Raw genomic sequence first — 23,000 nt, forward strand, 5'->3', positions numbered from 1 at the left:
AAAAGGAAGGGGTGTGAGGGTAATTAAGGGGAGGGGTGGGCATTTCAAGGGTCGTTCCAGAGCTGTTTGATATTTTAAGTATTATTTAGCTCTCAGTAAGAGCTACGGTTACATTTTTCCAATGATAATTTACCCAACAAAAGAATATTTCTGTATTTTGGACATAGAATATTTGATGCTTCATGAGGTCAAAAATGACCTCCAAATCTGGAATGACGTTTCTCTTCGACTTCCGGACAAGAAAGTGCAGAAAACTTTTTGCAGGTGGCCATGAATGTCCCCCTCCCACACCCTCTCCCTTTCTCCCCCATGTATATATAAATGCTTCCATCTAGTGGTTCACTAAAGAAGAATAAAAATCAAAAGAAATGCACTTCATCTTTATTGTTTGAATCCACCACAACTTTTCTGCATAACTACATCCAACAGCATTCTATGTCACTCTGACATCAACACCAGAGTAAGGCCGTGACGTCACAGCAAGAAGACATGACAGAAAAAGGGGGAGAAAAAAAACCAGACTGACAATCTGTTCATCCCAGAGTCCATTTGAAATGAATTCATTTTGCCACAACCTATGTAAAGCACAAACATTGCACATCAACTCAACACAACATAGCACCAGTTTTTCTCCTTCAATGACTGCGTAAAGAACACTCCCTGTTGTATTTGAATTCAATCAAATTCAAGAAGAAGAAGAACGCAGGAATGGCAACGGTATCGTTTCAACCTGGAGTCGAAGACAAGTTTGTTTTTCACAAGGTGATTGATTTCAGATATTCCTCAAGTTGTCTTTGCTCAATTTCAAGGGTACATATGAAGTTACAATGGTTTAAACAAAAAAAAAGAACAAAAGTAGTTTCAATTAAAATGCTCTAAGTATGAAACTAATTTACCACCATCTTAAACTGTATGCATAGGCCAAGAATATTACACTAACTTTGTCAACGTTGTCTGATTTCAAATATAACGTAATTAAGTGTATATCAGATGTTTGTGTGTCACAAATATTTGTATTGTAAAAACAGAAATCTGATGTATTGTTATGTTTCATGATTAAAAATGACTAATGCTATAGTGGTTGTAGATTTCATACATGGGACAACTGTACATAGGTACTGAATGCTATACAACAGCATTTTTGCATCGATTCTTTCAGGCTTTTCCAAAAGTGCTAATTTCATGTTTAACTATTTAATAGGTTTATCTGTTCTATACCAGCGGTATCTCGTGGACATGCCGATCCCTTGCCTTGTCAAATACTCTTTTTTTTGACGGTCTTTTGGTATTTGATGACAAAAAAATCGTACATATTGGCTGCTTTATTTCAACTTGGCAAAGAAACTATGGCTATTATCTCCTTTGGTGACAATCTGGCTGATTCAGAACTCTTTGAATTACAGAGTCGTCCGGACTCCAGTTCTCCTCCGAGAAAAGCAAGAATCAATATTTAGACTGTGACATTCTTGTACAAATGATTGCAATATATTGACTTGTATGGCTATAGCGGCTTTGTCTGAACATGAGGAATGCAGTGAGGAGAAAAATTACAACCCTATTCTCCTGTATGCTAGTCAGATCTTAACACCTTGTGTACCATCATTTTTTTAAATATAATGTGATATATATGATCTTTTGATCAACACTCGAGTAAACAATAGAATGAGATGTTGAAATGTGTACATCCTTCCCAAAGTCATGGAGTTTCTTTTAATAAGTCCATCATGATAAATGCACTGGACGGGAAAAAAGAATTCCAAGAATGCTAAGAAAAACCTCTCCAATAAGACTTGCATAAATCTCTTCAATAAATCATCTGCTATATACACGAGTACATTGAAATGATACACAGACAGCTTGTCCAGTACCAGAAGGTAACTTGAACAGCAGTACAACTTAGTGCAGTGACAAATATCCAGCCAACCGTTGGTCCCCCCTTTTCAGACCAAAATAAGCAAAAAACATCCTTACACAGTAGACATCTTTCAAGTAAATCTTTTTTTCTCCCCTCCTAAAAATACTTGTTTTGATTCCATGGTTGCAGGTCTTCACTTCAAAGCTGACTCACATGGCAATCCTTTTGTAGTACATCAGTCGTTGTAGGAGTCAGATTTGAGTTTGCGTCCCGGCTTGGCTGCTTGTTAACAGACAAAACTTCCAAAGCAAATGACAGACAGAGAGCAAGCGCATTGTGATCAGAATTCATGTTATCGTCGTTCAGGCGGAGAAAGGAAAAACATCTTCCAGTACAGAAACGCGGACCACAAAGCTGCCGTTGTTCAGTTTTAAATTTTTTTTTTTTGCCTCGAAATACAGTAAGTGGATGAAAACTCACATTTTTACAATAACCAATGCACAAATGTAAAGACAAAAGCACATATTTAAAACCAAAGATTGAGACAGATCAAGACAATTGTTTTTTTCTTCCATTTTTCTTTTGCGTTCTCTCACTTCATTTTAAAATACACAATAACCAGTGGGAGAAGGTTCACAAAGACATTTAGACTCCTTGTAAAAAGAAACAAAGAAAGAAAGAAACAGTTTTCATTTCACCCCAGTTTTCCTGGGTTTATGATGGATTTCAGGACTGAGCCCAAGATGGTCCAGACGAGTTTGGGTCAGTTCACTAGTGGATTGGGCTAGCAGTCCTGCCCAATGACGTAGCAGCAGGATTGTGCTGCGTCTGCTGTGAGAGGCACTGCCTCACGCCATTCACGCACCAAATACATCGGGGTCTTTGCTGTACATACATTGTTCACCACACAAGTGTAGCAGGCCACGCTGGGCCGGCGTGAGGTCAGGGGCTCGGGGTGCAGACAAATATGGCCGGAGATCTGCGACCAGGTTGAGGGGCGGATGGGTGGAATCGTTTTTTTGTGAAGGGTTAGATGATAAAGGGAGTTGGGGAAAGAGAGGGATGGGATGCGGTGGGTGGGTGGGTGCATGGGGCGGATGGGTGGCCACTGGTGAAGAACAAAGAGAGAGAGAATCTTTCCAACCAAATAGACACCTGCAACCGAGACAGTGACAATATCAGTCAGGTTTTCAATCAACATGATTCTTGGGACGTTAGAGAAAAGTCAAATGTAAAACTTTAGTTGATAATTGGATGTTTGTCCAACAGCATGAGATACGCTCTGTTTGTGTGAATTCTCATAAGAAAAGTCTGCCTGGTTATGTTCCTGTTTAATCAAAAAATTGGATGTGAACAGTACACATAGGGTGATTGTTTGCAATTTGGTCAAACAACACAAATAAATGCACATAAATAAGTTATTGGTTATTTTTGCTTTTGTGTTGTGTCAGGTCACACTTTTAAATTAGAGGTTGAAAACTGAATTCTGTTATCTTGAAAACTCTGAAATTACAGAATGTATTATGTACAACCACTGGCATGTTCATGAAAATGAAAACGGTACACCAAGATCACAAATATAAACTGTGGTTGATGTATCTGTTATTTGCAATAATTTATGAATGATACCAACATTTAATGGATGTTATTAAAGTCAGTTGTTAACAGATATAAATTCATTATTGTATTTTCAAACAATCAAAAATCTTTGGGCTCATCTTTATGGACAAATACATTACAGCCTCAGTTCTCGACCACAATCCGTTCTTGAAGGTGGTTCGAGAAATTATTTGTTCTAAGACTAAATCGATATTTCCCATTGCAATGAATGGAAAAAGAAATAATGGGTTCCAAGCCTAAAAAAAATTAGGCCTTTTAAAGCATTTTTTAGCTTTTCCTGATAATAAACTTCATAGTTGGAATACATGTACAAATAAAATAATTTATAATAATTAAAATTTATTTTTTCCTTAAAATGTATACTTTAGTAGTTGAGTAGGCTAGGCTGGGAGTGCATTGGTATATCTGTAGCGACTCGGCCCCCAGCCTTGTAAAAAAAAAAAAAAATATTAACAAAAGTACAGAATAACTTTAAACAACCAATAATGAGGGGGGAAAAAAAAGCAAAAAAAACACCTAAAAACATTAACTCGTAACTCGAGTTAACGAAATCTTTGAAAAAAAAACAAAAAAAGCAGAAATGCTAATGGTACAGAGCATTATTAAAGTTCACAAGAAAAAAAGCGATGCAAAACTATCAACTGACTCGCCACCCCCTTTTCACAAAGAATTAATGTCGTGTCACTTGTTTCTGCTGTCTTGTAAGCACTTTTCTGAAGTGGGTCATCACAACATTAAAATTTTGCAGTGCTCTGCTACATTTGGCTTTATTGGGATGATGAAGTTCTACAAAATTATAGTTTTCGTTCCATTTGGCAGAGATAGCTTTGATATCAGCACTTGGGACATCTTTCTTGCCTTCAGCCTCATCAGACGACATCTCCTCCTCAAACATCTTCTGCTCCTCCTGAAGGCGCAGGAGTTTTTCCGTAGTGAGCTTCCTCTTGCTTTCTTTGGAGCCATGATGGGGGTTAATAGTCCTCAATCCGAAGAGAAAAACAGTCTCTACTGGGACACGTCCATGTACAGAGGCTGCGTTATACAGAATAACAAAGCGCGTCATGGGTGGGTCAACTGGCTGCGCCACATGCGTTGTGTTATTTCCGTGTTTTTTTTTCGGGGGTTTGTTCGAATGGATAGGTTTCCAATTACACCATCTTGTGTGTCATAGAGGTCAGAGAACACAGGTGATAGGTGAAGCGTGAAGTTTTTTTATATTGTTAATTTATCCGATTGGTCTAAGGGACAGTGGTGTCGTCACTGGAAACCTATCCATTCACAATAAAGCGTGTCGTGGGTGGGTGAGCTGGTCGGGCCGCATGCGTTATGTTATTTCCAGGTTTTTTCGGCGGCGTGGGAATTCACAACAAAGCGCGTCGTAGGTCAGCTGGTCTGGCTGTGCGCGTTATGTTATTTGCGGGTTTTGTCAGGGGCGTTCGAGTACCGATTTTCGTTTAAAAACAGAAGCAAAAAAATCTCGAAATTTTCTTTTGAAAACGGATTTGTTCAAGAACGGGGACGTTCAAGAACTGAGGCTGTATTGTAATGAGAAGGTGACAAAGTACTTGAAATAAATAAAGTTTTTCATTTAAAATGTAATATTTTGTATGAGGGGTGTCAAACAAATTTTTGTCGTGGGCCACATTGTAGTTAGAGGGCCATAATAATCTTATAATCACCTCATCATATTAACACATGAAATTTATGAAATAGTTTAGAAATCAGAAATCAAGGTTAATGGGTCTTTAAACTATTGTTCATGTCTGGTAACACAAAATGCTTACCATATTTCATTATCATGTATATGACTGAAATTTTGGTGCAGATTTTCACTAGAATCATTGATTTTACACAGATGTTTTGCCTTTGCAGGCCACATAAAATCATGTGACGGGCCGGATCTGGGCCCCGGGCCTTGAGTTTCACACCTGTGTTTTCTATAGATGATGAAAGAAACAAATGATGATGATTTTCAAATGATCTACAGTACAGCTAAATCAGTTCAAGTCAATTGTGACACATAAATATCTTAATACTTAATAGTATGTACATTCAGTTAAAAAAAACAGGGAAAAAAAAGAAAAAAAACACTACAAATTGATTTTGTCACTAAGGAACCGTAACCATGGTGACACAATCATACTCACGGAGCTACTGATTGTTTCCACTTGGGGATGGGGGGGTCAGTGGGGGGGACCTTCAACAGATGGTTTCGAGGTGTCGTGAGCTCTGCTGGGGGGAGAGGTGAAAAAACGTTTGATCAACTGGTCTCACCATGACGAACCAAAACTTGTGTCTCACCGGTGGGTCATTCCACTGGCGTGGAAGATCTTCTGGCTCGGGTGGGTAGGACATCCAGGATGGACTACGGTACGAGGACGGAGGCGACATGACGAAGTAGTCCGAGTAACCTGGGTGGTTGGCTGATATAGAGTACACTGCTGTTATTGGGTTTCCTGTGACAGAGAAACATGGGCATTTTTTGTGAAATATAAACCATTGTCAGGATTCATAAATTTTTAATGGCCATTCAAGATTTGAAGCCTTTATAGCACCCTGCATGTAAAGGCAAATTATACATTTATTCAAATAAATGCATCCTAAAATGTACTGACTTGAGGACAGGAGCGTGTAAACTATTATCTTGGGCCTTTTCATGAAAAACCCAATCTATTTAACTTTCCATCTTTCAAAGAAAGCTGTGATGTAGCAGTATGTCAAAATAACTCAGATATATAATTGTTTCATGGGATGGTTTAGCATGTATTAAAACGTTGAAGAATGGTTAGCATGGAATGGCTTGCATCCTTCATTTTTTCTGTATAAGGCCCTTGAAGGAAAATGTTCAGATAACCTTGCTTTAGAGCATTAAAACAATGATTGTATGCAATTTAAAAAAACAGAGGAACAACAAACTGTACAGACTTGTGTGAGACTGGACATTTTCAGGTCCAGGGTCCTCCCCCCGCCCCCATATACATACAAACTATTTTCTAAATTTGATAAAGTTTGCAAAGCCACAACATGTAACAACATTTACACATCCTATATACTTGAGGGAAATCAGCTGTATCTTACTCAAGTTTGCCGTTTTACCTGAGTAGGTGCTAATGGATTGGTCAACAGAAACAGCGGGGAAGGTGGTCTTCGATAGCGGCAGGTAGGGGGCGCCGTTGTGCTTTTGCTCCTGCAGGTCTGAGGCCTCAGACACGCGAGGCTTCAGGCTTACATCGGGTGTAGAGCTGCAATGTGGAAAAACAGGGAAAAGAGAAAATGTTACAACTATCAAATACTTGTATATTAATAAAATTTCTTCCGATGTGTTTGCTGAGTACGAGGTAATTTATCTTTGATTCCACCAGGTGGCTGTGTGCCCCTGACGCTTATCTGCTCAACATAACGGCCTCTCCCTGGCAGTTGCATTTGAATGACGATGCTTGCTTCTTCAAATAATACACACTGACATATGATGGAGAGAGGGGACAAAGATGGTGGGGGCAGGTGCGGGGAGAGGAAATGCATTCAAATATCGCTGCTTAATATTCTGCACCTTCCTTGTACTCTGTTCTTTCCGATCACACTTCTTCTTCTGTTTATGTGATGAAGTGATTAGTCTCATTGCTGCAGTGGAAATTACTGGATTTCTTTGAACTGTGCTTATCGCGGAAATTTAGTCCCTGGAATTATTGCCATCCATTTTTTTTCACAGTGGATATTATCTTAAAGGTCATGGATGGGTGGGTGATAGGCCGGGTTCACCCTGAACATCAATTTATCACATACTGTAAATATTAGGTAGTATACTATAGACCAGGGGTCATCAACCTTTTTGAGGCTGAGGGCTACTTCGTGAGAACTGATTGTATGAAGGGCTACATGACTCGTTTGCAGCAAACGTCAGTCATAGTTCATTATACATGCATAAAATATTTTCGTTTTAATTTTTTTGTAAGATGTGACATGGACCCAAATGCAGGACTCTGAGATGAGGGCATGATCTTAGGCATAGTTTTATTCAAAACTGAGGTCATACACGGTGTAAGCAGTCCAAGAAGGCTGAGGCACAACACGCTAAGAAAAGGCAGGACCCAAAAACGTGAAGCGAGGTCTGATGAATAGGAGACAAACTAGGAAACATGAACTAGGACTTGACTATGACTATGAAACATAAACTAAGACTGGAGTAAACTGTGGTGGCACAGAAACACTGTGACGAGGATAGCTCAACACTATATCATTCTCAGCAGTGGAGATTCCTACTGTCAGTGAATACAATGCACCAACTCAGGGCAACGAAATGGCAAATGCCAGTGACAAAAAGTCTAACTTAAAGTGCGACTGTTGTGAAATGGATGATTTTTGGTATATTATTAATGATAAACCCACAGCCAATATGGTCCCATGTGTTTTTTAACCACAAAACATGATTTTGACGTATACAGCTTTTTGTAACTCCCACCATGAAAATCCTCTCAAGGGATTTGTTTTCGAGAAGAAGCAGGAAGTGACGTACTGGACAGAGGTGCCCCCTAGTGGACACATTTTTTTCCATTAGTTTTACCTCCGGGAAGGTACCTCGTTGTTCTTTCGTGTTAGCCAAAATGCCGGCTCATTGCATTGCTGGACATTGCTTGAACATCGGGAGAATGGATTTACCCTTCATAAGTTTGCGAGAGATCCGGATCGTCATGATAAATGGATTGCATGGGTGCAGAGGATGAGAGGTTCGTGGGTTCCAAATAACAGGTAGGCAGTAATGCTCGACGGTGTTTACCAAGTACTGCGGCGACTTTGAACTTCTTCTTCTTCTTCTTTTCCTTTCGGCTTGTCCCGTTAGGGGTCGCCACAGCGTGTCATCTTTTGCCATCTTAGCCTATCTCCTGCATCTTCCTCTCTAACCCCAACTGCCCTCATGTCTTCCCTCACCACATCCATAAACCTTCTCTTTGGTCTTCCTCTCGCTCTTTTGCCTGGGAGCTCCATCCTCAGCATCCTTCTACCAATATACTCACTCTCTCGCCTCTGAACATGTCCAAACCATCGAAGTCTGCTCTCTCGAATCTTGTCTCCAAAACATCCAGCTTTGGCTGTCCCTCGAATGAGCTCATTTCTAATCCTATCCAACCTGGTCACTCCGAGCGAGAACCTCAACATCTTCATTTCTGCCACCTCCAGTTCAGCTTCCTGTTGTTTCTTCAGTGCCACCGTCTCTAATCCGTACATCATGGCCGGCCTCACCACTGTTTTGTAAACTTTGCCCTTCATCCTAGCAGAGACTCTTCTGTCACATAACACACCAGACACCTTTCGCCAGCTGTTCCAACCTGCTTGGACCCGTTTCTTCACTTCCTGACCACACTCTCCATTGCTCTGTATTGTTGACCCCAAGTATTTGAAGTCGTCCACCCTCGCTATCTCTTCTCCCTGTAGCCTCACTCTTCCCCCTCTACTTTTCTCATTCACGCACATATATTCTGTTTTACTTCTGCTAATCTTCATTCCTCTCCTTTCCAGTGCATGTCTCCATCTTTCCAATTGTTCCTCTGCATGCTCCCTGCTTTCACTGCATATGACAATATCATCTGCGAACATCATGGTCCAAGGGGATTCCAGTCTAACCTCATCTGTCAGCCTATCCATTACCACTGCAAACAGGAAGGGGCTCAGAGCTGATCCCTGATGCAGTCCCACCTCCACCTTAAATTCCTCTGTCACACCTAAGGCACACCTCACCATTGTTCTGCTGCCATCATACATGTCCTGTACTATTTTAACATACTTCTCTGCCACACCAGACTTACGCATGCAGTACCACAGTTCCTCTCTTGGTACTCTGTCATAGGCTTTCTCTAGATCCACAAAGACACAATGTACCTCCTTCTGACCTTCTCTGTACTTTTCCACGAGCATCCTCAAGGCAAATAATGCATCTGTGGTACTCTTTCTAGGCATGAAACCATACTGTTGCTCACAGATACTTACTTCTGTCCTGAGTCTAGCCTCCACTACTCTTTCCCATAACTTCATTGTGTGGCTCATCAACTTTATTCCTCTATAGTTCCCACAGCTCTGAACATCCCCTTTGTTCTTAAAAATGGGAACTAGAACACTTTTCCTCCATTCTTCAGGCATCTTTTCGCCCGCTAGTATTCTGTTGAATAAGTTGGTCAAAAACTCCACAGCCATCTCTCCAAATTGCTTCCATACCTCTACCGATATGTCATCAGGACCAACTGCCTTCCCATTTTTCATCCTTTATAATGCCTTTCTGACTTCCCCCTTAGTAATCATTTCCACTTCCTGGTCCTTCACTCTTGCCTCTTCAACTCTTCCTTCTCTGTCATTTTCTTCATTCATCAACTTCTCAAAGTATTCTTTCCATCTATTTAGCACACTACCGGCACCAGTCAACACATTTCCATCTCTATCCTTAATCACCCTAACCTTCTGCACATCCTTCCCATCTCTATCCCTCTGTCTGGCCAACCTGTAGAGATCCTTTTCTCCTTCTTTCGTGTCCAACCTGGTGTACATGTCTTCATATGCCTCTTGTTTAGCCTTTGCCACCTCTACCTTTGCCCTACGTCGCATCTCGATGTACTCCTTTCGCCTCTCCTCAGTCCTCTCAGTATCCCACTTCTTCTTCGCTAATCTCTTTCCTTGTATGACTCCCTGTATTTTGGGGTTCCACCACCACCAAGTCTCCTTCTCCCCTTTCCTACCAGATGACACACCAAGTACTCTCCTGCCTGTCTCTCTGATCACCTTGGCTGTCGTCGTCCAGTCTTCCGGGAGCTTCGGTTGTCCATCGAGAGCCTGTCTCACCTCTTTCCGGAAGGCCGCACAACATTCTTCCTTTCTCAGCTTCCACCACATGGTTCTCTGCTCTACCTTTGTCTTCTTAATCTTCCTACCCACCACCAGAATCATCCTACATACTACCATCCTATGCTGTCGAGCTACACTCTCCCCTACCACTACTTTACAGTCAGTAACCTCCTTCAGATTACATCGTCTGCACAAAATATAATCTACCTGCGTGGTTCTACCTCCGCTCTTGTAGGTCACTATATGCTCCTCCCTCTTCTGGAAATAAGTGTTCACTACAGCCATCTCCATCCTTTTTGCAAAGTCCACCACCATCTGCCCTTCAAAGTTCCTTTCCTGGATGCCGTACTTACCCATCACTTCTTCATCGCCCCTGTTTCCTTTACCAATATGTCCATTACAATCTGCACCAATCACAACTCTCTCGCTGTCTGGGATGCTCAGAACTACTTCATCTAGTTCCTTCCAGAATTTGTCTTTCAACTCTAGGTCACATCCTACCTGTGGTGCATAGCCGCTAACCGCATTGTACATAACACCCTCAATTTCAAATTTTAGTCTCATCACTCGATCTGATACTCACTGCGGCGACTTTGAACATACCCCTAAAATCAGCATGGCTCAACTCCATTATATGCCACCACGGCTGAGGTGCAGCGTTCAGGGGTCACTGCTTCTGCGAAGGCTGCGCATCGGGCTTTGGGGACGGGGGCGGCTCTGAAGATTCCAGCCGAGAATGCGTCACTCAGCCGCGTGCGCGCATAAAGCGCCCCGGCTCGACTGTGTTGCCCAGTAATGCGGCGTCTGTGAACACCCCCCTAAAGCAGGCCGGCATAAGCCACACTGGCTGGGTGATGAGCGCGATGGCTCATCTCCGCCACGGAAGTGGATCGGACGGGGATGAGATTTGGCCGTGATCGCATATCATCTGAATATGGCTCGAAACAATAGTGTAATATTGCCCCGGTAACTTCACTCGATTGTGTGGTGTTCTCCTTTTCGAAAAGAGCTTCCGTGTCAGACGGGGCGCGTTTGTCTCCCATAGTTAGGGGGCACCACGTCTTTTCATTTGCGAATGTCCGGGTGACGTCACGGACGGAGGACGCAGCCATTATGGCGACCACTTGGATATCGTAGAATGACACTTCTGCAACTTTGCGCATGGATGACGCGCTCTCGGCTCACATTTATTTTTTTGTATAGACATTGAAGTGAATAATGTTATCTGTATTTTTCATTACAATATCTATTTTAGAATGTTTATAGGGATGACACCTGGGCTTTAAATACCTGTCTGATTACAGTCCCAATGTGAAACAGCTGTGAGCTGTGACATGCCCACGCCCCTTTTGTCAGTCTCCAAGACCTGCTCATGACACGCATGAAACTACTCTTAATTGTCATGTGATCACGAAACTTTCAGAAGTGTCGCCTGTTTGCCTCCATTGCAAGTATTCATAACTAAGAGCCGCCATGCAAGGATATTGTTGAGGCACGATACAGTAGGTAACAGCACGCAACCGATACCAATGTTCGTGATGAGTAGTACCGTCTCAGTGAAGGTCCAGGTGGAGGTCCTGGTCTTGAGGTGACTAGCGGTGGGGGGGGCCCAATGCCCATATCGGGGAGCTGTGTGAACCGGAAACCCTGCAAATGCAAAAGTGTCATCCATTTTGATTACTTTTATACTGTACATACAGACAGCACCTTATTGATGTGTAACCCAAACACCTGAACACAATATTAGAATCCAAGAAATACAAAGTACAATTTGTGGTACAAATACATTTGTTGGTAATGTTCCATTGGTTGCTCAAACTCTGTAGAGCCTTCCCCTTGCATATCAGCTGTTGGCTTTTCCTCATGAGCCCATGCACATTTGGTTGATGGACAAAAATATTCTGTTCCAAGACCTGATCCACTGATGAGTCTTTGATTACACTGTTTATGTAACAGCCAGACTGGTTAACAACGTGTATTTTGAAATTCGAAGTGACCAGGAAATAAATGGTTTACGGTGGAAGCAAGATCACAATCAGTCTTCCCATTTATTTGTTTCCAAACAAATTTGTTTACAATAAATAGTGTTGTTTTGTCGCTCTTCATAGTAACTCTAAACAGAGCTTACTTACAGTGTACATGCCATGCTTCTTTTATATATGTAATGTAGACCCATTGTCACTGGCCACTTAGTATAGTATTTTTTTTTTTTTTTTTTTTGCACTTGGTTGCTCAGTCAGTGCCATGATTTTATTTATTTATTTAGAAACAAGCACTTTCTTCGCTAATACTTTGGACTTTTACCTTGCCCTGCTCCCTCCCCTTTGCTCAGGCACCACTTGTCTTTTGCCTGCAATAAACCCTGAATGTGACAGAATGGCCTTCCAGTGATCTTGTGCTCCGGCAGTTGATTTCACACCTTTCTCGTCAGCTATATCAGAAACGCTTCAATTGCAATTCTACTGGATTTTTTCCCCCAGATATTAATAACCAAGACATTCTTGTTGCAATCTTTCAACATTCTCCACAGAAGTGTGGTGTGAGAGAACATATGGTGTACAAGCGTAAAAATTATCCAATTTTTCCATAATTAGTCCAAAAATGAGATGCTAATATGATCTATCTTTATTCTTCATGAATCCATGTCTATGCCCATGGTGACAGGCAGAAGAATTAAATCCTCTAACGCTAGACTGCAGATAAAAGGTACAATTAACCTGTCTGTTCACCCGTCACCATTCTAAACCGATCCAGAATTTACATGAGTTCTGAGTAAACTGGATGTCTTCATTTTTTTTTAATGTAAAATATATGCCCAGCTACTGGGAAATACTGCTCTACAGTACTGTGTTAAACATTTAGACTGCTATTTACTGTACATTTGGTGTTTTAACCATGCTTAGTCACTGTATACAATATACTGTAGGTTTAACTCAAATCGATGTAATTATATTTGGCCCATGAGACTTGATCAAATCTGTATAGAGCTGGCCCACCAGCATATACCACATGGACTATATGTATAATTTTTTTTTTTTTTTTTTTGGGGGGGGTCCACCAGTATTTGTTAGTTTATAAGGAAATGTCTAAATTATAAAACTAAATTATAATATGGTGACTAACATGGGTGGTGCAATTGTGATTCTGTGAGGCAGTGATGCAACATCCCTTTTTGAGACCAGTAGACCTCATTAAGGGGAACGAGTGAGCTGGAATATACCCCAGCAGAATGAGGCGGGGTCTTGGTGGGGACTGGTCTTGGATAGTGTTGCAAGCATCCAATTCAAAATGACTGAACATTTGACAAAAAAAAGCTGGAGCATTAAATAAAATGTCTTTGTAATGTATTCAGTTGAATTTAAGTTGAGAAGGATTTGAAAATCATTGTATTGTGTTTTTATTCATATTTGACACAAACCCAACTTTACAGAAATGAGTTTTTTCTTTTGCTTGTGGAATCCTGCAACCATACAGGTACTGTATCTGTATTACAGATAAATTTGCTCCGCTTTGACCTATTTTTTTTATTATGTCACAATGAATCCTGAAACAAAACTTTAGCTTTTCTCCCAGACTATTGCACATAGTCACTAAGGATGTAGAGCCCAGTTGCCTGGCTTGTGCCGGCAGGTGGGCTCCGTTCCCACTCAGTAGTGGTGCAAATAGTTGTCTGTGTCTTGATGTTCCCTGTGAATGACTGACAATCAGTTCAGTGTCATTTGCATTTTCCCCGTTATCAGCTGGTATAGGCTCCATATCCCCACTAGTTGAACAGTGTAAGCAGTGTTGAAAATGGAGAGAGTATTGCACATTGTGTTGGTTCTCACCGGTTTTGGTAGGCTACACTGGTGCAAATCCTCATAGCCCAGGCTCCTCTGCCTGCTCCCACAGGGGTGGTTCATGGTCCCAGGGGCGCTCGTCACTCCATCACCGTAGTGGCTGGTGTGAGACGGGTTATAGGCGCTGTGGATGTGGTGGTGGTGCTGGTGGCGCCTGCTCATAAAAGAGGTATAGACAGTATGTAATCAATCATCTCCTGGGTTTCCTGTTGCTCTTCAGCATACTGTTTCACAATTTCAAATAATTTGCTTTCTGCTTATATTTACACACAGAAAAGCTTAAATCCACCCTGAAGACACTTTCATATTTAATTTTACTGGTGAGATAATGAAAAACTTGCAAAAGTGCTACATGATGTTGCTGTATGTAAAGTGAATTTACTTAGTAGGAGGGGAAGGTGGGTCATGGTCCGGGGGTGCCAGGCTGAAGGCGTTGCCAAGCAACATATGCATCTGTGTGCGAACGTCATCAATGGATGGCTGAGAGCTGAGTGTGGAGGAGTCAGAGCCGCGGTGAGCTTTCACCCCAAGGCTACCGTTTCCTGTGCCGGTAGATCCACCTCCATAGCCAAGAGAACTCATCAAACGGTCAACATTGGTTTCCTCAAACGGCTCTGGTTCACCCTGCAAAGTACAATGAGGGTGGAGAGGTCACGCTTCATTTCACTCTCCAACAAGCACCAACTTACACAATTATAAAGCGTTGATTAATTTTACCAGGACAGGAGTGTAGCTCTAACAAGAGAGATGGGATATTGTATGTGTGTAAATTTAAAAAAAACAATGCTTTAATCATTTTCACGATGGTCACAGAGTGCCTAGTTTGCAACAATGACGTGTTTCCCTTTCTATTTATGGACGTCTTTCCTGACCCTTTTGCTAACCTGTACAAAAAAGTAGAAGTTGTTGTCAATGATACTGTAAATTGCCATTGAAGGAGACATTAAAGCCCAAGTGTCATCCCTATAAACATTCTAAAATAGATGTTGTAATGAAAATTACATGTAACATTATTCACTTCAATGTCTATACGAAAAAATAAATATGAACGGAGAGCGCATCATCCATGTGCAAAGTTGCGGAAGTATCTTTCGACATCCAAGTGGTCGGCATATTGGCTGCATCAACTGCCCGTGACATCTCGCCAGACATTTGCCATTGAAAATTGTGGACCCTACTACGGGAGACGAACACGCCTCTTCAGACACAGAAGCTCTTTTCGAAGAAAACATCTCACAACCGAGTGAAGTGACGTGGGCAATATTATCATTTTGAGCCATATTTATATGATATGCGGATCACGGCCAAAACACCTCCCCGCCCGATCCACCTCTGCGCGGCGGTGATAAAAACAACGCAGCCCACAAGCGACGACGACACCGCGGCTAAATCGCCTCCCTATTCGATCCACTTCCGCGGCGGAGATGAGCCACAATGGCCTGGCGCCTCGACGAGCCACCCCGGCCGAAGCCGTGTTGACAAGGCCTGCGGGGGCGATCCACAAGGCCTGCGGAGGCCGTCCATCAGCGGCTGCTGCACGGCCTTCTGATGCGCACATCGACACATTTGGCACCCCTGACTTACGGATTACACCCGCCCTGACTATTGTTTTTTTTTAGTAGCTGTAAACACACCTGTCATTTGGAACCCACAAAGCTCTCGTCCTTTGTTCCTGTGCAATCCATTTTTCACGACGAACCAGATCTTTTGGAAAAGTATGAAGAGCGAATCCATCCTCCCGAGTGTTCGAGCAATATCCAGCAATACAACAAGCCGGCATTTTGGCTAACACACTAAGGAACAACCAGCTACTTTCCAGCAGGTAAAACTAGTATAAACAGACGAGACCACTTGAGTGCGCTGCTGCCCTGTACGTCACTTCCAGCTTCTTCTCGAAACAAATCGCTCGAGAGGATTTTCGTGGCCATATACGTCAAAATCATGTTTTGTGGTGAAAAAACGGCTGGGTCCATACTGGCTGCCGTTTTTTCATTAATAACATACTAAAAATCATGCATTCCATGACAGTGGACCTTTACAGATTCCCGTTACAGGTTAACACACTCTTTTACAATGTTTATTTTTTGATTTTGATTTTATGGTTATCAATATAAAAAATATATAACTTTCTATATTTGAACACATATATAAACATTTATACCATTGAACGTCTTGTGAATGCCACCATGTCCTACCAATGTCCTTGATTTTATGAGTATTCCTGATTACAATCCATACTCTTTTGATTAAATTAACCATCCATTGTCTGAGCCGCTCACTCTCACAAGGGTCACGGTAGTGCTGGAGCCTATCCCAGCTTTCCTCGTGCAGGAGTCTGGGTACACCCTGAACTGATTCCCACCCAATCGCAGGGCACAAGGAGACAGTCAATAGTCGCAATCACAATCACATCTGGGGGCAATTTAGAGTCCCCAATTAATGTTGCATGTTTTTGGGAAGTGGTAGGAAACCGAAGTGCCAGGAGAAAACCCACACAGGCACGGGGAGAACATGCAAACTCTACACAGGTGGGGCCAGGATATAAACTCCAGTCCTCAAAACTTTGAGGCAGACACTCTAACCAGTTGCTCCACCGTGCCGCCATAGATTAAATTCCATCCATTTTCTTATCCCAGCTGTCAATGGGCAGGAGGCAGGGTACACCCTGAACTGGTTGCCAGGCAATTGCAGGGCACATAGAGACAAACAGCCGCACTCACAATCACACACAATTTACACAATTTAGAGTGTCCAATTAATATTGCATATTTTTGGGATGTGGGAGGAACCCAGAGTGCCTGGAGAAAACCCAAGCGGGCACGGGAGAACATGCAAACTCCATACAGGCAGGTCTGGGATTGAACTGTGAGGCCAACACTTTACAGCTGAGCCACAGTGCTGCCACCATTTGTTTTAATAACATATTTATAAGGGACAATATTTATATTATACTTGGAATTAAATGATTCATTAGTGTATTGCACACATATGAGGCAGATGAACCACAGACTAAAATACAACCATATTGTGTACTGTGTACTGTATTGCATACTTTAATTCATGAAACCTCCACTAGGCTGATATACATCGGACACATATACAGTACTTACATAAGCACACACTACGCACGTACACACACAAACACAGGCCAAAAATGCACTCCGCTTTCCTTGTGCTAGCTCAAATATTTTGGACTATCGACGTACGTGAACTCCTATCTGTCAGACATCTGAATCCGTGAGCCAGTAAACATTTGCAGTCTTTGACATTCACCGAGGTACAACTGTTGCTCGATGCAAGAGGCAGCAGAAAACATTTTCATCCCAGCCTACTATTTTTTTTTTTATTTTCCTGTCGGTCTTCCCTTCTCCAGCCGCTCCAACTTACTGTATCTTTTAATCATTTACTTCCTTTTCACTTTATTACTTTTTCATTTATCCATTTTTTTCACTTTTTCCAAGTTCATTAAAAGATATTTGTTAGTCTTCCAGACACGTGTCAGAGTGAGTGTAAAAGACAGAAATGAAGGATTAAAGTCATAAATACTTTGCCCCGAGAAGATTAAAATTTAGGACTGATAAGCAGTGTTTTCATCATATAATGTACTGCACAGTATGTGTGAGCCATTCAGTGTCAGTGAGGTCAGACTCGAGTCTCTATAATGTACTTTGTTCAAGAATAAAAGAATTTAAAATAGTGAGATGTTCAGATAAAGTTAAACTCAATCACATTTACATTTAGGCTATTAAAAACATGATCTTTTCCAATTAAGACCATTGACTTGCCTTCATTGCACAACCAATATTCAGTGTGCAGACTCACATCATAACCATTGTTGCGGATGCCTCTTCTGGCTCGTTCTCGAAGAACCAGAAGATCCATCTCTGTCTCCACTGGGCTGGGACTGCTCAGGGATTGCCTGCTCCAATAGGTTGGCTCTCGTGGATGGGAGTACCTGATCGACGTAGGGGGAGGTGGAGAAGAAAAAAACTTAGATGAATTGCAACGACTCATAATTAATAGTTCACTACAATACTTCTTCCTCACCTCTTATGACATCCAGCAAAAGAGGCTCTCTTTTCCTCTGCAGTCATTGGTTCCTTGACTCCGTTGTCATGCCGACTATGCCGGCTGTGACCATAACCGTGGCTGCCACCCTCAGAAAAGGAGAACTCGCCGTAACCTTTCCTTCGGGCTTTCTGACGCAGTTTGTTCCTGTAGTGTTCAATCTCTGACTTCTGCTTCAGGCCACTATGATTAGCCTGTAGAGGATATGTTGAACCCGTATCCCGACAAACCAGAAACATTAGCGGCCGAATACTGTAATTTATGTACAGTTGATGTCATGCTAATGAAATGATTAAGATTCATCACTATGTGAACTGTTATCTTGCTCTAGGGAAATGTTGTAGCAACGGGGAATCTGAAGCTGAAGAGTGAAAGATGACATATTAGGGTTGGAAGAAATGTGACGGGAAGAGCTTTAAGTGAAAGAGAGTTTGCTGCACTAACAATTCAATTAGTCAGGAGTGCAAGGCATCCTGGTGTAGAAATGCGATGAGGGTCCAATACAGGAGAAGGCAGGATGAGATCTGGATGCACATTATCATTTAATGTGATGTTATGACTTATTTGGACAGATAAAATAGATTGTAGGCTTTAGATATGTGCCACAATGAATCCACATGTTAATGTACTGTGACATATGTTGACATTACAGTTTTTTTCTGGACAGTGGACTGAGATCTAACGCAACCATATCCATGGCTTTGTGTGTACTGTATGTGTGAAAATGTGAAATTAAAAAATATATAGATAGTAATGTACACTTGGAAGATGTTGGACTAGAGGGTCTAGTTCATAACTCTCTGCTTGGTCACCCCAAGATGCTTGATAAGGTTGAAGTCAGGGCAATTTGTGGTTCTTCTCTATCAAGTGTGTGCGGATAAGTGTGTCATTTTTTGTCTGTATGTGTGAGAACTTACCTCGCCATTCAGGATCACAGAGTCTTGGCTGTGAGAGGAGGATGAGGGGTAGGAGTAAGTTGGCTGAGCTGTCATGGGTTTGATGGTGATGAGCCGTAGAGAGCCTGTATGATCATCGTATGGGTCTGTGAAGAAGAGGATGAAGGTTAGCTGTCCCTTCAGGCAACTGAGGCGTTACGGTCTGAAAGATATCAAATGTTGCCAATGTTTTTTTACGCATCAGTTTGTCTGTGTTTAATAATAGTTGTGGCTTAGCATGAAAACCAGAAATCTGTGGTCTACTTCATGCATACATCCAAACTTGAGCCCCAAATGACTCACACCTTGGCCAAACTCAGATTGAATAAAAAGTGATCAGTAACCACAATGTTTTTTCTTGTTATTTGTGGGAGTTGTACAGGATTGGAACAACCCAAGAATGCAGTCAAAGATGTGTTTGAGATGATAATGAACATGTTTCTAAACTTTCCTTTTTACATTTTGAAAAGTCTTCCTATCCATTTATTGAACACTGAGGATTTTTTTAATTACATTTTAATATTCACAAGTATTGAAGCATGAATAAATTTCCTCCATAATGCCTAAAGTTACCAGTATGGAGAACGAACAAACGAGGATTCTCAGTTTTATATTTAAAACAATTGATTTGTTTATTTTAAGAAATTATGCAAATAATTTGGGGCTTAAATGTCTATAAAACTTGTAAATGATATTAGTACAAGTATGCTTTACTGATTGTCCACATGTTAAAGCAATTACATGACAAATAATAATGCTAACCTAATTTAAACATGATTGAAATATTAAACATAGGAATGTAACTTTTGTTACAAAATAAAACAAATATCTAAACTTTGAATTAGCCAAATCTCCATTGGAAATTAATTCATTTTAATATATATATATGGAATTACAAAATGAAAGCTAAGAGTCATTGATGGTGTAGTGGTACACACGCCTGCCTTTGGTGCGGACAGTGTGGGTTTGATTCCTGCTCAGTGATGGTGTTGAGATCTGCCCTGTGACTGACTGCTGACCAGTTCAGGGTGTTGTCTGCCTTTTGCCTGAAGCTAGCTGGGATAGGCTCCAGCTTTCCCGTGACCCTTGTGAGGATGGACATAATGAAAACTAATAGTCATAGAAGATGTGCATCAGCATTCATGTCCATTTTAATTCAAATGTCTCAAACCACACTTGCAGTGCATTTAGGAATCCTCTGTTTTACATTATTTACACTTATTTTGTGTTGGCATGTCAATATCCTTTAAAAGGTTTCATAAACTACTGCGTTCTCTTCTTCTTTTCCTTTCGGCTTGTCCCGTTAGGGGTCGCCACAGCGTGTCATCTTTTGCCATCTTAGCCTATCTCCTGCATCTTCCTCTCTAACCCCAACAGCCCTCATGTCTTCCCTCACCACATTCATAAACCTTCCCTTTGGTCTTCCTCTCGCCCTTTTGCCTGGCAGCTCCATCCTCAGCACCCTACCACCAATATACTCACTCTCTCGCCTCTGAAGATGTCCAAACCATCAAAGTCTGCTCTCTCGAACCTTGTCAGCAAAACATCCAACTTTGGCTGTCCCTCTAATGAGCTCATTTCTAATCCTATCCAACCTGAGAGGACTGAGGAGAGCCGAAAGGAGTAGATCGAGATGCGACGTAGGGCAAAGGTAGAGGTGGCAAAGGCTAAACAAGAGGCATATAAAGACATGTAGACCAGGTTGGACACGAAAGAAGGAGAAAAGGATCTCTACAGGTTGGCCAGACAGAGGGATCGAGATGGGAAGGATGTGCAGCAGGTAAGGGTGATTAAGGATAGAGATGGAAATGTGTTCACTGGTGCCAGTAGTGTGCTAAATAGATGGAAAGAATACTTTGAGAAGTTGATGAATGAAGAAAATGAGAGAGAAGGAAGAGTTGAAGAGGCAAGTGTGAAGGACCAGGAAGTGGCAATGATTAGTAAAGGGGAAGTCAGAAAGGCACTACAAAGGATGAAAAATGGAAAGGCAGTTGGTCCTGATGACATACCAGTGGAGGTATGGAAGCAATTTGGAGAGATGGCTGTGGAGTTTTTGACCAACTTATTCAAGAGAATACTAGCAGGCGAAAACATGCCTGAAGAATGGAGGAAAAGTGTTCTAGTTCCCATTTTTAAGAACAAAGGGGATGTTCAGAGCTGTGGGAACTATAGAGGAATAAAGTTGATGAGCCACACAATGAAGTTATGGGAAAGAGTAGTGGAGGCTAGATTCAGGACAGAAATAAGGATCTGCGAGCAACAGTATGGTTTCATGCCTAGAAAGACTACCACAGATGCATTATTTGCCTTGAGGATGCCAGTGGAAAAGTACAGAGAGGGTCAGAAGGAGCTACATTGTGTCTTTGTGGATCTAGAGAAAGCCCATGACAGAGTACCAAGAGAGGAACTGTGGTACTGCATGCGTAAGTCTGGTGTGGCAGAGAAGTATGTTAAAATAGTTCAGGACATGTATGATGGCAGCAGAACAATGGTGAGGTGTGCCTTAGGTGTGACAGAGGAATTTAAGGTGGAGGTGGGACTTCATCAGGGATCAGCTCTGAGCCCCTTCCTGTTTGCAGTGGTAATGGATAGGCTGACAGATGAGGTTAGACTGGAATCCCCTTGGACCATGATGTTTGCAGATGATATTGTGATATGCAGTGTAAGCAGGGAGCATGCAGAGGAACAATTAGAAAGATGGAGACATGCACTGGAAAGGAGAGGAATGAATATTAGCCGAAGTTAAACAGAATATATGTGCGTGAATGAGAAAAGTGGAGGGGGAAGAGTGAGGTTACAGGGAGAAGAGATAGCGAGGGTGGACGACTTCAAATATTTAGGGTCAACAATCCAGAGCAATGGTAAGTGTGGTAAGGAAGTGAAGAAAGGGGTCCAAGCAGGTTGGAACAGCTGGCGAAAGGTGTCTGGTGTGTTATTTGACAGAAGAGTCTCTGCTAGGATGAAGGGCAAAGTTTACAAAACAGTGGTGAGGCCGGCCATGATGTACGGATTAGAGACGGTGGCACTGAAGAAACAACTGGAAGCATAACATTATTATTTTTGTGTGGCGACCGTGATATTGACTTGTAAGTGATCGACTGTGAGTCGCCAGTGTAAGTTTAAACAGCTCTATCTACTGCATGCGTGGCTTCTGATTGATTGAGTAGCAGCCAATCCATGTTATAGTTTGCCGATACTGTACTACACTGTCCTAGTTGACAATTCTTGTAGAACCAGAGCTTTGTGTGTTGTGTAATCTTTTCAAGTTAGGAGGTTGTCAACGTTAACTGTATGCAAGCATGTCATTGCAGACAGCAGCAGATGGACAGCGTTGTTATATACTGGGACACCGATGACTCATAACCTGATATTATAAGCCAGATGGCTTTACTGCATTGTAAGACCAAAACAGTCTGTCATCAACTCAACCTCAAACCCACACATCCATAATTCATCCGGGCTGAAGCTCTGCCATCAGTGACTGCTGAGGTTAAGAGAGGTTTCAAATGTGAACAGCAGAAATTGTGAATGAGATTAGGAAAACATCCAACATAGTATGGAGATATTGTGTAGTACTATTGGGCTATAGTCTTCAAACCAGCACACTGTAACATTGCTGTGGAGTAGCATTCACAATTTGAAGTAACATATCGCACAATATCCTGGTTAAGGACACTAACAACTGTCTCATGCAGTCAATGTCATGATTTCTTCTTACCTTACCTCAGTTATTACATTTGCAAAGATTTTTTTTTTTTGCCATGTAGATAATGTAATCAAATTGTGTAAAAAAACTTATTACATAATATTTTCAGGACTTTAATAACGATATTGGGCAATTACTTTGTTGTGGGG

The 23,000-nt window shown here is 41.7% G+C and overlaps 1 protein-coding gene across 4 annotated transcripts in view; it reads right to left on the reverse strand.

Annotated features, from left to right (window-relative positions):
* Nucleotides 1-385: 385 nt before the first annotated feature.
* The window catches only part of kiaa1549la (KIAA1549-like a), an 82,076-nt gene continuing 59,461 nt past the window's right edge, over nt 386-23,000 (reverse strand). For 2 of the 4 annotated variants that reach the window (XM_061823087.1, XM_061823088.1), the window contains 10 exons: nt 19,128-19,252; nt 18,190-18,404; nt 17,965-18,097; nt 14,525-14,766; nt 14,131-14,296; nt 11,853-11,950; nt 6,572-6,717; nt 5,777-5,931; nt 5,623-5,707; nt 387-3,010 (listed from right to left, as the gene is read on the reverse strand). In XM_061823087.1, coding sequence (XP_061679071.1) covers nt 5,675-5,707; nt 5,777-5,931; nt 6,572-6,717; nt 11,853-11,950; nt 14,131-14,296; nt 14,525-14,766; nt 17,965-18,097; nt 18,190-18,404; nt 19,128-19,252 — 1,313 coding nt within the window. In that variant the 3' untranslated portion in view covers nt 387-3,010; nt 5,623-5,674. Of the gene's footprint in view, nt 3,011-5,622; nt 5,708-5,776; nt 5,932-6,571; nt 6,718-11,852; nt 11,951-14,130; nt 14,297-14,524; nt 14,767-17,964; nt 18,098-18,189; nt 18,405-19,127; nt 19,253-23,000 lie in introns of all 4 variants that reach the window. The other 2 variants (XM_061823086.1, XM_061823089.1) reach the window with 2 other exon arrangements.

The sequence above is a fragment of the Syngnathoides biaculeatus genome, chromosome 6 (genome assembly GCF_019802595.1).
Source record: "Syngnathoides biaculeatus isolate LvHL_M chromosome 6, ASM1980259v1, whole genome shotgun sequence".
In the NCBI taxonomy this organism is placed as follows: domain Eukaryota; kingdom Metazoa; phylum Chordata; class Actinopteri; order Syngnathiformes; family Syngnathidae; genus Syngnathoides; species Syngnathoides biaculeatus.